Raw genomic sequence first — 14,860 nt, 5'->3', positions numbered from 1 at the left:
ACCTTTATAAAATGTAAGCATTTAATTGCTTGTATATTCCTATAAAATAATTACTATTGTTTATATATCTCAATCATTGTTTACCACTGTTAGAATTTTTAAATTTAGTTATAGTTTTTTATGAATAATATAATTATATTTTAAAAAATCTAAAATACTTTTTATGCTTTGTGCCATTTTCATTAAATACCATTAATATTCTTAATTTTTCCTTTCATTTTTTTTGCAACTCCCAAGTCAAAAAAGAATTAAATCAAAAAATTTATTTTTTTTCTTATGAAACTTAACTTTATTTCATGATGTCCCACTTTATTGATGTGAGTAATGTTTACTTTTTCATTATGGCATAGACTATTCTACTACACGTCTCTATACCAAACGGTTGTTACTCTTTTTGTAAATGTGTGTCTCATTTATATCTATTACTTATATTTTCTTTGTTTACATATTTTCTTCTACATTTGGTGTATGTTATCCACCTTTACTAATTCTTCGTGTTGTTGTACTTTGGTTTATTTTTCTTCAATATACATGGTTTATTTATTTTTCATTAAAAAAATATTTATTTCAACCTATTCAAACATATCCAACGAAATATCATATTTTGAGTGAATTGCAATAAAAAATAATTCTTACAAAATTTAATCATTTAAAAAAACATAAATTAATGTTTTAAATCATTAATTATTTTATTTTATTTTATTTTACTCTATAAATATGCTCATTTTGTTAATATTAATTAATAAAAAATAACTAAATTTTAGAGAAAAAAAAAATTTCTATCAGATAAATTGATATTTAAAACTCAACAACCTTTCTTGTTTTGGTGTCTTCCAACGTATGAAAAGACTATTTTTAGTATATTTTGTTTAGAAGATGAAATTATAGTCTTATTACTTTATATTTATATACATGAACAAATGGTTGGTGGCGCGCGTGGTTTTGTCTATAGTATTATATTGTCAATATAATTTTTTTTTATAAGGTTAATTATAAATATTTTCAAAATGAGGTTATTAATTAATTGGGCATGTGTTTGTTTCAAAGTGTCGTCGATACACGCGTGCTCAAAAGCCAAAGGGAATGCATGTGTAACTAGTGAAGATTAAATAATAATAATTATTATTATTATTATTATTATTATTTCATATACATTTTTTTTAATATAATCAAAAAGTATCCTTTATTTTTAATAAGTGGTAACTTATGTCAAACAATATTTAAGTCAATTGAATATATAAGTGTAATAATAACTCCATCTTTTTTCTTTTTTCTTTTTTAACTAAATCAATAAGTTATTATTTGTCGAACTGCTCACCATGCGAAAGGAGGGTTTAGAACTTCTCGATCTCTCATATGCTACTCAATATTCCTTGCATTTGGGCTATACCAATATTGACCAAAATACTTTAAATTAATATGATTCAGTTAAAAAAAGTCCAAAAAAAGAGTTTTGTTCAAGCGGTTCACTTGTTACTTAAAGTAGATAATTACTAAGTTCTACACCTTTAATTATTCACATACATAAAAATAAAAAAAAATATATATAAATATGGTTTATCCGCATTATCAATAATAATAATAATAATAATAATAATAATAATAATAATATAACAATTTAAAATTTAACCATCAAGAGAGATAAATTCATAATAAAAAAGAGATAGAAAGAAATTAAAACATTAGTAGCATTCGAATGAAAAGAAACTTTGAGGGAAAAATAATAAAGTGATAAAATGATAAAGTTATTCTTATTTAAATTTTGGTAGAAATCTTTGGACTAATTTTTATTTTTTAAAATTTATATGTCTGTTTAATATGAGATAAATAAAATTATTTCATATTTAGAGGTCACATATTCCTACATAAGGCACTTGTTTTTAATTTTAATTTAAGCGGGATTTATCACTAACTTGGTTGTATGAAAATTTGGCTTGAGACAATATTGCATGGGTTTATAATTGCCATAATGTGACTAATAAAAACAATTAATTGTGGTTTGTGATGTATAGTATATATATATATATATACAACAAAACTATATTTTTTTTAATATGTTACTTAATCAAAAGATATCTGGGAGAGTGAATTAGGATAAGACATTTACTTCAATTTGTTCCAACAAATATAATATTTTAAATAACTTGTTAAAGAAAAAAATTTCTTAAAATATTTAAGCAAATGAAAATTAATTAATTATAATATAAAAATCAACAATGAATAATCATTATTATTTCATTTATTTTATAAAAATAAATTTAATATAATAGTAATAAAAATAATATTGCATACATTTGATATAAAAAATTTTCAAAAAGGTAAATATTTCAGAAATTAAAAGTTGTTATCATCTTAAAGTTTTTCCAAGATAGTAACCCCTTGTGAGGGTGGTTATTAATCAATCAATAAATCAATTATTATTAGTATTTAAACTAGCTCATGTAAGAATGATGCTTAAAAATCTTATATTAAAAAATAAAATAAAATAAAGAGATGAGATTCATTGTTATTTCAATAAATAGTTTCTTTTTCTGTTCTCTTTTATTTTAATAGAAGTAGTTTATACATTTTTTTTAAATAAAATAAAATAAAGAGATCAGGTTTATTGTTATTTTGAATAATATTTTGAAACGGACACTTCAATAGGATAATTAGTCTTTTATTTATTTTTTTTCTCAACTCAAAAAATTAAGGGTTAAGTATATAATTAATTCATATTTATAAAATAAAATAAAATATATTTTTCAGTTGCTCATGTTGTTTCACAAGCCTAAAGAACAAAATGCAGCTTAATTACATGTATGATCACATTTTGATGTAATGATTTCCTAATTAATTTACATTACCATTTATTTTTTTTTTACTAATGTTCAGCTCACTTCAAACAAAGGCTAAAAGGCAAAAGCACATGGTAAACTTTTGGCAACACAAAGAAACAGCATCATATGAATTAAAAGGTAATGTCAATGGGGAATTACTGTTGTATTGCACTAAATTAAAATGGTATATTTGATTTGGGAATTGGCAATCATTTTGAAGTGAAATCTCTTTCCAAAACACTGACTTGTTTCTTCCTAGACATCACTTCAAGAACATAACTTCCCAATCTTTTGTCTGGAAAAAATGATGGATAATATGGGTTGGCAAAACATCCATTCTGCTACAAATCTGCAGAAAAAAAAAAAACAAAAAAACAAAGAAAAAAGTTGGATAAAAATCTGATTCTCTGTGTCATCCACCCCACCACCCATTGATTGATTACTGCATACCTCTTTTCCAAGCATATAGAATCTACAAAGTGAAAACTACATGTCCAATCAAAGATTGTCAAACATGCAAGAATAGTCTTATCCCAAATCACCAACCCAGTGTCCAGTAATATCACTTGTCTAACCAAAGATTGTTTTCCATTGATACAGAATCAATAAACACAGTAAGTTAACAAATGTTATATATATTTATATATAGGATAGCATCATGATTAAAAAGAAAACAAGGAAGTAGGACCCATAAAAAGTCTTGAACAGAGCAAAATAGCCTTAAATGGAGAGCCTAGCTAGTCTGTGCTTTTGTTGTCACTGTCCTGAATGCAGAGCTGTAGAGTATAGTCAGAAGCAGCCACCCAGCCAGAAAACTTATTCAGTAGTTATTAGCAGCAACATCAAGACACTGTTCATTTTGAACACAAGAAGCAAAAAACAGCGCACATTTTTCAACAGCCATCTTCAAAACTACACTCTGTTAAACATTTCTTGATATTACATTTTAAATTTAAAGTTAGCACTCACAAGTCACAACCATATATATATATATATATAGTAATGAAAATAACAATAATACACTTGATCAAAAGGTTATAGCATTAATATTAGTATGGTAAAAACCACCACCTCCTGCACAAGAACCACCCACCAAAATTCATGAAAAGAAGATGAGAAGCCAAGTGAAGCCATGATACTTGAATTCTGATCTTTGTCTCCATCCCCAACATTTGGATTTGAGCTTAAGACATTAACATGCTGCTCATGCTTGCACTGTTGCACACCATAAGGTGCATGTCCAACAGACAAAGTCTCCACAGTAGAATAACAAAGGTTTGTGTTGTTCCAAGAGGCAAACCTTCTACCCATTCTCTTGTAGAAATCATCAGGGAACTCAAGAATTCCTGTCAAATTGTTTCCATTCAAGTAAAGAGTATTGAGCCAAGGCAATGATGCAAGCTTTTGAGGCACATTGCCAGTGAGGTGATTGTTATCCAATGCTAAGTATCTCAGTCTCCTTAATCCTGCAATGGTTCCTGGAATACTTCCAGTGATGCCAGTATTGGAGAGATCCAATGTAGTGAGATTAGACAAATTTTCCCAACTAAATGAGACAAGATCTCCACCCAATGGATTGTTGGACAGGAGCAAGTCTTGGAGAGAAACCAAGTTTTGCAGAGATTGAGGCAGGCCATGAGATACAAGGTTGTCCTTGAGATCCAGAAGAGTGAGATTTTGGAGCTTTCCTAATTCATTTGGAAGCCTTCCATTCAGGATGTTGTGGCTCAAGTCAAGCTTAATGAGTGACGTGAGATAACCGAATGAAGCCGGAAGAGCACCGGTAAATGAATTTCGACTGAGGTCCATGATCAAGAGCTCCGTCAAGTTAGTAGTAAGCGAAGGCGGTATTGATCCGGAGAATTGATTGCCGGAAAGCACAAGCCTTTTAATATGAACTAAGTTGGAGAGTTCTTGAGGGATTACTCCTGTCAATGCATTGTCAACAAGAACTAGAGAATTGAGGTTTGTGAGCTGGCCAAAAATGGATGGAATTTCACCATTGAGGCCTTGGTTTGATCTGAATTCCAATGTTTCCAAATTCTTAGCTAATTTGTCCCAGTTTTGGGAAGAGATGGTGGTTGGTTGATGACTAGTAGAAGTGAAACAATTGAAGATTGATAAACTCTTGAGATGTTTGAGTTCAAAGAGTTGTGGAGTGAACTTAGCGTCTGGAGAACATTCAAGAGAGTTTTCGAGGACGGGACCGATGTTTATATCAGTTATGTACCAAAAATTATCAAACAGGTCACAAGACACACCCTGTAATTAATCAAGAACATTGAAAATGCCATTATCAGATCAGAAACATAAACTGCATAAACTAAAACATAGCAAGAGTGGAATGAAAACAAGTCTCACTACATTTAATCATTGTTCTAATTGACATGAATATAACAGCAATTTCTCTAAGTTAAGTTCATTTATGTGAGTTTATCAAGTAATGATGGACAACTTGTCAATTCTTCAAAGATAAGCACAAAAGAGGTTAATAAGTGAAACCAGAACAAGTGGACATGAATATAATAGGCTAACAAGAAAATGGAGAGTGAGAAAGAACCTGAATCATTGTCCATCCACAAGGATCTGGATAAAGACCAGAAACATTCCAACCTTCTCCAACAAAGCCTTGGATCACCATGTACAGAGCTTCTTGCTCTGCTTTCTCCATTGGTGCACTCGAAACTGGGGTATCAGAACATACATGGTACAAGAAAAGGAATTGAAGATGAAGAAGCAGAAGAAGAGGAAGAAGAGCTTTTGTGCTAATGAAATTTCTCATCAGGAATGTGTGCAAACAAATGGCCAAAACAGAGCTTGCTGAGAAACAAACTAAGAAGAAATTTACATTGAAGATAATAAAGAAAGTGTCATGTAACCAGTTGTTTCACACTAATGGAAACAAGACCAACATCCCCAGTGAAAGCTCAAATCCCATGAGCACAAAATAAGAGATCCAAAGAGCAGCAAAAGAAAAAGTATCCAAGGATGGACTTGCTTGTTTTTCTTCAATCCATGTCTCAGTTACCAAGAAAGAAGAGTAGTTTGGCTGAGAGAACTTTCTAAAAGCTCAACAAGAGACCAAACCAAAAGAAAGTAAGAACAGTGGAGAGATGTTGGAAGAGATGGACAGGGATATAAGGATTGCCAGAACTGGTGGCTGGCCACAGTCTCCAAGGTGAAACTAATAATGGTATTGATAATAATAATAATAATAATAATAATAATAATAATAACAACAATAAGAAAGTGTGGTAAAAATGGGAAGAGGTATATAGTTTGATTGATGTACAAAGAGAGGGAGAAGAGAACAGAAAAGGCTAGGGAGGCTCTGTTCCTGAGGTTTGTACTTTGGTTGTTGGACTTTTTCTTTTAATTTATTCATCTTTTTTTTTTTGGTTGTTTGAATTGGGAATAGAGAGGGAACTGCTTATGCATGTGATACCATGCAAAATAAAATAAATAAATAAATAATCAAGTGTACTAATCTTCTTTAATTTTTTGACTGAGAAGAGTTGGGTGTGAGCCTTAAATTATGAGAATAAGGAAGATGAGGAGGGGGGTTGTTGCTTTCAAAGCGTAATGACCATTAATGACCAACAATTCACTGTTGCTCAATAGAAGCCAGTGTGAGCTTTTTCTTTGTGGCAAGTTTCTTTTGTTTTTCTCTAACTTGTTCTTTGTCTTTTGTTACCATTTTGTTTCTTTGCTAATTCATTTGCATGATGTACCAGTCTTTTGTTAAGCATGGCGCATGAAGAAGAGATGTGGCCACACTCTCACACACACACACACACCCCCCCCTTCACACAGGAACACACAGCACATGCATCACTGGACTTGGGTGTTAAGCCTGGACCAAGAAGAGAGAGGAAAGAAGGGAGGACCACCATGTCAAGCATCAGACACAGCAGTAGGCCACTAGAGTTGGGGTGTGGAGGTTCAGTACATTGGGGCTGGAATTGATTGGGATCTGGACCACAAAACTGTGCTTTTGAGAAAAAGAGAGGATCAATGAAATGCTCTGTTATTTTTATTATTATTATTTTATAATAATTCATATAATGTCAAGAGTGATGCAATGAACAACACTAAACAAGCTCACTTCTCTAGGATGGGAAGTCCCTTTCATTGCCTGCTTTTTCCGCATTTGGTTATTGTTAAATGTTAACCCACCAATTATGATGATCACCTGTAAGAACATAACAAAAGAGAGAAAAAAAAAAGGACTTATTACATCCTGTCAATCAGTACAATTATTTTGATAAAGAGAATAAAGGAGCAATTGGGGCGGCATACGAGAAGAGCATTGTCTGAGATTATGAACCATGGGAAATCAACTTCAAACCCTAGATACATGAATCATGAATTGAACTGACTAGAATTACAACCCCAGACTGCTTAAATGAGGTCAGTGAACTACCCCCTGAATATCAGAACAAAATAGTGGTTGATGATAATGATACAAGGCAAAGGCAAAGGCAAAGGCAAAGGCAAAGGCAAAACCCAAATGAATAAAGTCAGCATCAAACATAAGATAGTGTCACAAAATACAAGGTGCACTTCTTATCAGCAAGGTGATCTTAATCTATCAAGACGAAAAAACTGCAGGGTTATGTTGTGAAAAAGGTCCACAGCTTCTTGCCGATGGATGCATTGTGTTTCTCATCATCCTCATCCGATCCATCATCATCATCGCTCTCAGAATCTCCATCAGAAGGCGTCGCCGGAGTGGCTGCTTCAAGTTCTGTGCCATTTACTTCATCCTCACCATCCACGCTTTCAACACTGATCTCTGATCTTTTAATAATATAATCATTGGTCACCACTTCAGCTTCTTTATTTCCGCTCTGCAAAGCACAAAAGCAGGGTAGATAAGATGGGAGCCCTATACTTAACAGTCATAGCTTCTTTCCTGTAAACAGTACATTTTGAACTTGAAGCAACCTACACCGAGGATGTAAAATATTATTAATATTTCTTGACCAAACATTGTACATGACACACTGCATAGGTTGCAATAATACTCAATCACGTTTTTAATGTTTGCTGACGCTTCAAAGTTGCAGGTCCTACACTTAGTGGCAAAAACTAGTGAAACATAAACTGGACTTTTCGAACCAACCTACACACGAGATTTGAAATATTAGAGAACCAAACGATACAAGAATCACTGCATAGGTTGCAATAACACTAACATGGCAATGAATCACCCGTGCTGGTTAACACCACATGGCATGGACGTGGGCTTTGAATATCCTCAATTGCAGAAAAACATGAACATGCCCCCTCAAAATCTGATGGTTCCATTTTTCTTTTAACCAAAGCCCCATAGAACAAAAAATCAACAAAAATTTGCTAGTTCAGATGCCAGATCAGTTTCTTTAAATACAAGACCTATCAGAGAAAGGGGTCTAGGAGATCAGTTAGAATGGACAACTAAAAGTCTATACCACTCATTAGGTTTACAAAGCCTGATATCTTCCCATCAAGAATCTCGTTGTGGCTTAGTTAGCTGAAAGAGGAAAAAGTGAATGAAGTAGCAGATGGAAGTATGACAAACAAAAGGATGAATATGATGGCCTTACCTGGATAATATTTTGAGATGAAATTTCAGCTTCCACAACAGTCTCAACCAGGGTTGTTTTCTGCTGAGAATATGTTCTTTTGTTTTCACCAGAACATGCATATGAAGGTTCGTCGGTGGGTGCAGCCCTAGAACTACCTTCTCCATCTTCAACAGCATCACCCTTTACCATTTTGCTTTCATCTGTCTGCCGATGCCCAGTCTTGCGCCCTTTAGATTGATCAGGCACTGCTTGCGCTGCTCCAACTGTCCCCGCACTGGCATATGAAACAGAAACAAAAACCTTAAACCAGTCCTCATCAATTAAATCTAATCCTTGAAAACCATAACATGTAGCATTAGACTTAATAAAGACAAGACTTGCACAGCCATAAAAGAAGATCAGTAAACAAGTTATCTAGATCGTTTGTCAAATACAATCCTCTTCAAAAACTATATTCTCATGAAACACTAGATAACATTCAAATATATCAATAAATCAACATTTATGAACAAATTACTCACATTGTGGAGCGCCTAAAGTTATAACGTCTTTCTCCAGGAATTGATGGCTGTGTTCCAGGGGCTGTAGAGATGTGTCTCCTCTTGCGACGCCCTCCCACCGATACACTGCCTGACCGCACATCACTGTCCTCCGCATCCAGGTCACTAGTTGTCATTGAAGTGTCAGCAGGACGCTTATTCTGCCTTGAACTTGCTTGCATCTGGTTGGTATGAATGGAATCCCCTTCGCTTTCATCACGAGTGTTCATAGAAATTTTGCCATCCCCATTCAGTTGTCTGTCCCCACCCTCAGAAGCTTCTCCAAGGAAAGCTTTTGCATCTTCAACAACTGCCTTGACAGAGTAGTTTCTCCTGAGTGTTCTAGACTTCCCTTTCCTGCCAGGTTGGCATTTTTTGTTTTGAGATGGTTCAGGTTGAGAGTCATCTGCCACAGGTAGCAAAGACACCGCCCTTTCATTTTGTTCAAAATTCGAAGGACCAACGTGCTCAACTTCAATCTCCTTCATTCCATTATCCGCTACACCAAAAGATGGTTCCTGCTCATCCACACCATCACATCTCACTGATTCTTCATTAGCTCTAAACATACCATCAGATTGAGCAACCCTTTGGGTATCAAAGGAATCATTACCAACAGATAATGGCAGTGAGGTCCTATTCTCAGCTTCAACATCTGAAGTGTCCTGGTCAAGTTGTGTGGTAAACAACATAGAGTGCTGTTCCTTTGCTTCACTACTAGATTCTGGTTTTTTCGCAGGGGAGAAATGAAATATTTTTGAACATTTCTGCAGCCATGACATGCGGCCACCAGAACCACCAGATTGATGACCAGTCGTCACCTGAGGAGTTGTTTCAGCATTCTTACCTTTAATACAATCTTCCAAGTAGCCATCAGCAAGACTAGGCAAAAGTAAATTTCCTGCATCCTCTATTCCTCTTGATACCTGGAGACCAACAAGCTCTAATTCACTTATGGTAACTCCACAGTTCTTGCACACTTTGCATTGCTCTGCCACACTGAAAAAGCAATCTCTTTCCTTAATAAATTCCTCCCGTTGGTCTTTCAAGTTCCTGCTAAGAACACGAAGTGCATCAATGTCTTTCTGGATCTCACTTTGATCAGTTTCAAGACTTTTCCGGCGCATAGATAGTTCCTCTTTTTCCCTCTCCAAGCGGTCTTCTTCAACCTTTAGCTTACGACTTCTTACATCATTTAGGTTTTCTGATGCTCTAATATTAGTAAGGTCTGCATCTCTTCTCATATTAAACCCACTCATTTCCTCCTGTAGCTTCTCCATCGCTTCCTTCTCCTTCCTCTGCAACCTAATGTTAAGCTCATGCTCACGGCGCTCAATCTCTGCAGAAATATCAGCACGCCCTCTCTCAAGCTCTTCGTGGACCTCTGCAAGTTCGTGTGCCTTCAATTTCTCAAAGGCTTCTTTCTTCTGATTTAGTTCTGCCAACTCCCTTTCCACATCAGCTCTTGAGTCAAGCCTCTCCTTTCTCAACCGCTCTTCCTCATTATGCCTCCATTTTTCAAACTTCTCACATTCATCAGTGTAATGCTTTAGTTCTGCATTTAGTACAGACCTCTTCACATCAAGCACTTCCCATTCACTTTCAAACCTCTCCTTCTCCGATTTCAGATCCTCAATTTGCTGTTCGAGTGATTTTTTCATTAGCCCACAGTCCTCAATTTCATCTTTCAATTTCAATTGCAATTGGAGATGTTGATCCCTCTCCTCCTGAGTCAATTTCAAGGATTCCATATCCCGGAGAATCTGATCTTTCTCTGCTTCAATTTTAGCTTTCAAACTCTCAAGTTGAGTCTTAGAAGCAACCAACGCCTGAGTTTCTTTTCCCAGTTTCTTGTTTTCTTCATCCAACTTCATCTCTTCATTTTTTATAGCTTTCTCCATTTCCTTCAGTTTTTTCCACTTTGTATCAATCTCTTTCTCCTTGTCCTTCAGACTGCCCTTTTTGCTTTCCAGTGCTTGTTCTCTTTTGAAAACTTGTTCCTCTTTGAGATTGATTTCATGTTCCTTCTTCTTCATTTCTTCCAATTTATTTTTTATCTCTTCATCAAAAGATTTCCTCTTATTCTCCATTTCCAAGTCAAATTCTTGCTTTTTAGAGTCTAGTAACGCTTTATGATCATCAATGAGCTTTTGGATCTCCACCTTCAGCAGAAAATAGAACACATAAGGAACTGGAAAACAAATCTCTTTACTGGAAAATTCACATCAACGGAAGTATAATGCATAAACACATGCAACAAAACCAAGTTCAGGATTATCAGCTTAAAGAAAAATAGAAATCAGACGTAGACAAAGATAATCATCAGGGATCGTTTGGTTCACGGTAATGTAAAAAGATTACGACGTGTTACGTGGTAATATGGAAAATATTACCACATTTGGCATTGCACCGGTGGTAATCTAGATAGTAATATCACATTACCAACTTATAAACATTACCAAGAAGGTTGGTAATCCTATTACCACCAAATTTGGTGTCTATCTTGGATTACTTTGGTAATCTTATAACTTTTTATATTTTAGCAAATTGATTACCATAACAACCAAACACGGAAATGAACTATTCCCGGTAATAAGAGTTCCCAACCAAACATGGTTATATCAAATTACCGCAATATTCCCAACCATATAACATTCCCACTCATATTACCATGGTAATCTTGTTATGTGGTAATATATCATTACTACAAACCAAACGGCTAAAGGACAGAATTGCAAGATGTGAAACATACATCATTATTCAAACTCTAAAAGAAATGTAAAAGGATCTATAAACAAAGATCTATAAACAAGCATAACGAATAGGGTTAAAACTATCGATTAAAATAAAGAAAATTCAATGAAAAGTTATTCCAATGCGCATACGACAAGCCTCAACTCCACCAAATTTCACTAGGTTCAACAGAGCACCAAATTTGAACCACCCCAAAATTAAATATGCCATAGGAACCAAAATTTAGTAGATTTATTATCAGTTTGGTTAGGAATGAATAAAGATTGCCACAAATCATTGACAGTAAATTAGAAATTGACTTTGATGTTTTTCAAATTGTAATTCCTGCTGAGAACTTCAGCAGAATAAGCACTCACTCTTTCTCTAGCATTCAGTTTTTCCTCGAGTGCAAGTAAATCTTGCGCTTTCTGCTCCAGGTTCATTTGCTTTATATTCACTTCCTGCAGTCATAGTTTTTTAGAAAATAAGGATGGCATGAGAAAAAAAAATCATGGCAAAATTATGTTAAACATGACTAAAACTGTAACAGTCCAACCTTTTCTTTGGTGGTTAAAGCTCTGAATCTGCTGTTAATATCATTATCTTTCTCTTCCAGAGAATTAGAAAAAATTTCAAGCTTTTTGCGTGCTTCCGTAAGTTCTCCTTCCTTCTTCCTGAGATCCTGGTCAGCCTCATTTGCCCTATGTTCTCTCTCATTGAGAGAACGTTGCTCATCAACAAGCCTCTTCTGGCGTTCCTGCAGATTTTTTTCCCAATCTCGCAGATGTTCCCTTTGTTTAGCAATATCTTTCTCATAGGCTTTCCTTCTGAAAGTCAACAAATTTAAATTATAATCACCACATAATGCCATACTTTGTATAATCAACAAAATTGGGTGGGTATGAAATTGAAAATAAAGCAAAGACCATACTCATTATCCAATGACACATAATCTCTCTGAATCTTGCGTTCACGAGCCTCGACTTCCTCTAATTTTCTTTCAATCTCTGAGCTTTTCCGGCTTGCTTCTGCAAGCTTGGCATCTGCAGCATGCAGCTTTTGCTCAACCTCCAAAGACCTCTCTTCAAGGCTAGCCTCCAAAGCATGAGCTTCAACCAACTTCCGATCAGAAGTAAATTTAACTTCAGCCGTTTGAGCACGCATCTCACGCAGAGCTTTTTCAAGCTGCACATGCAGAAAGAAGCAAATGAAACCAACCCAAGTCAATGACACAAGCACTTGGAACAACATATGGAATGCATCAAAAGCAAGGAAAGTTATCAAAATAGCAAACAAATAGCTGCATGATGATAATAAAATAATAGTATGCTCCACACTCATCATTAAGTCACTAAGATACACAATTATAAGCCAACTCGTCTGCAGTTGAGAAAGATAGGATCAACTCAATCAAGAGGTTAAGCAAGCAGAGGAAAAAGGGAAAACTATATAACTACAAAGAAGAGATCATTCTTCAAAGATGAAAACGATATAAATTAATGGGCAAAAAAAAACCGAAATTCAGTGTCTTACATCTGCAACACACTGCTTTTCAACTCCCAATGCATTCCGTGAATTTTCCTCTCGCTTTTCCACTTCAGCAATTGCAATTAAATGTGATGTTTGTTCTCGCTTCAATATTTCCTCTGTTTCAGCTAGTCTTTCATTGATCTCATCAAATTTACAAGTCCAATCCTTCTTCTCAATCAGGAGAAGCCCCATATTATATTGGTACTCATGAAGCTGCTCAAACAGAAACATCGTCAAATGTCAGCATGAGATGAGAAGCCTAAAGAGTGATCAAAAGTTAAACATGGTGATCAAAACATTGATCCAAACACATACAAGTTTTATGAAGATACAATATAAAATGTTTGTAAATAAAGACCACTAAAACAAGAACTCCATCCATTAGTTCCTTAAATAAAGGAAGAGCAAAAGAAATAGCAATACAAAACATACACTAACAGTAAATACAACAGACTCAAGTTGGTCAAAATTTCTAAAAGTATTAACAAGAAAGTTCAGATTACAAATGATCCACCAGGAATACAAATAAAACAAATATGAACTAATAGAATTAGCATCCACCAGAGGAAAACCCTACATTTGAGTCACCTTCGAAAGAGCATTTCCTCAATAACTTCTAATCCAGATGCCAATACAGTTTACGTGAAATGGGTCAAAATCGTTACGAACAAGAACAGAGCTTTTTGGTTTGTATGAATTTCCAAGCAAAATCAAGCATTGTTTACCAACAAAAAACAAAAACAACAACAAAAAAAGAAGAAATGAGACTAGTTTCCACCAACCTCTGCCTGAAGTTCGGAGACCGTCGTGCGGAGAGCATCTCTTTCCTTCCTGAGTAATCCCGTCTCATCCAGCAACCCCTCCTGCCGAAACCTCTCCCAAGCCTCCACATCCTCCCCACCTTCTCCCAAACACCCCCGTCCATCTCCCAGAGACCCCAGAGGCGGCGGCGGAATTGGGGTCACCTCATCCCCAAGAACACCCTTTCCCTTCTCCCTCCCGAGAACCGACCCTCTCCGGCTCGCCGGCGTCGAGCCCTCCGTTCCACCGGCCCTCGCCCGTGTCAGCGACCACCCGGCGGCCCAGCCCTTCTTCTGCGGCGTAAACATCAGCAACAACTAACCCTCCTCATAAGCGGATCAAGAACACCAATAATTCCACAAGAACCCCGTCAAGGGCTTCGAATCGAGATCCTGAAACCCTAGAATTCGATTGGAGAGTAGAGATCGAACGTATAGAAGCCCTAATTCGGGGGAAATCGAAACCCTAGAAAGGGAAAGAGTTTCTCTTTTTCTCTCTCTCTCTCTATTTCTCACTTTTGTGCGCACGCATTCTTTGCACGCCACTAAAATTTATTTTTTGTTTCTTTATTTAGAAGGATGGGTTTACTTGCGAAAAGCGGTGTTTTCCTTCGCACGAAAATACCCCTGATTTAAATTTCAGGGGGTTATTTGAAAAAAAACTATTTATGGTTTTTCTCAGATAAACCCATTATATATATATATATTTATATTTATATATTTTTAAAAAATAAGTAAATTATCTAATAATAACCACCACATTCCATACCACTGGTTGTTAAATTTTCTTTGTTTAATTAATCCTGAGTTTTCAATTTATTTTAATAAATAATATCGTTACAAATTTTAGATAAACTTAATTATCATCG

The 14,860-nt window shown here is 35.1% G+C and overlaps 2 protein-coding genes across 3 annotated transcripts; both read right to left on the bottom strand.

The window, feature by feature from the left end:
- Nucleotides 1–3,414: 3,414 nt before the first annotated feature.
- Nucleotides 3,415–6,163, bottom strand: LOC120260316 (piriformospora indica-insensitive protein 2-like). The gene is made up of 2 exons (XM_039267747.1): nucleotides 5,380–6,163; nucleotides 3,415–5,081 (listed from the first exon to the last, which is right to left on the bottom strand). The coding sequence occupies exons 1-2, from the start codon at nucleotides 5,599–5,601 to the stop codon at nucleotides 3,855–3,857; spliced, it is 1,449 nt and encodes a 482-aa protein (XP_039123681.1). The 5' UTR covers nucleotides 5,602–6,163; the 3' UTR covers nucleotides 3,415–3,854.
- Nucleotides 6,164–7,115: 952 nt separating this feature from the next.
- Nucleotides 7,116–14,527, bottom strand: LOC120262518 (protein CROWDED NUCLEI 1-like). 2 transcript variants are annotated; one of them, XM_039270654.1, is made up of 8 exons: nucleotides 13,974–14,527; nucleotides 13,195–13,404; nucleotides 12,593–12,846; nucleotides 12,218–12,488; nucleotides 12,039–12,122; nucleotides 8,911–11,090; nucleotides 8,408–8,663; nucleotides 7,116–7,669 (listed from the first exon to the last, which is right to left on the bottom strand). In XM_039270654.1, exons 1-8 carry the CDS (start codon nucleotides 14,298–14,300, stop codon nucleotides 7,433–7,435), a joined length of 3,819 nt encoding a protein of 1,272 aa, XP_039126588.1. In that variant the 5' UTR covers nucleotides 14,301–14,527; the 3' UTR covers nucleotides 7,116–7,432. The 2 variants fall into 2 exon arrangements, with proteins under 2 accessions (XP_039126588.1, XP_039126589.1); XM_039270655.1 differs by lacking the exon at nucleotides 7,116–7,669 and adding an exon at nucleotides 8,273–8,334.
- Between the last annotated feature and the right edge of the window lie 333 nt (nucleotides 14,528–14,860).

The sequence above is a fragment of the Dioscorea cayenensis genome, chromosome 5, assembly GCF_009730915.1.
Source record: "Dioscorea cayenensis subsp. rotundata cultivar TDr96_F1 chromosome 5, TDr96_F1_v2_PseudoChromosome.rev07_lg8_w22 25.fasta, whole genome shotgun sequence".
NCBI lineage: Eukaryota > Viridiplantae > Streptophyta > Magnoliopsida > Dioscoreales > Dioscoreaceae > Dioscorea > Dioscorea cayenensis.
Note: the sequence above shows the minus strand (reverse complement) of the source record. Positions and strands in the feature narration are given on the sequence as shown.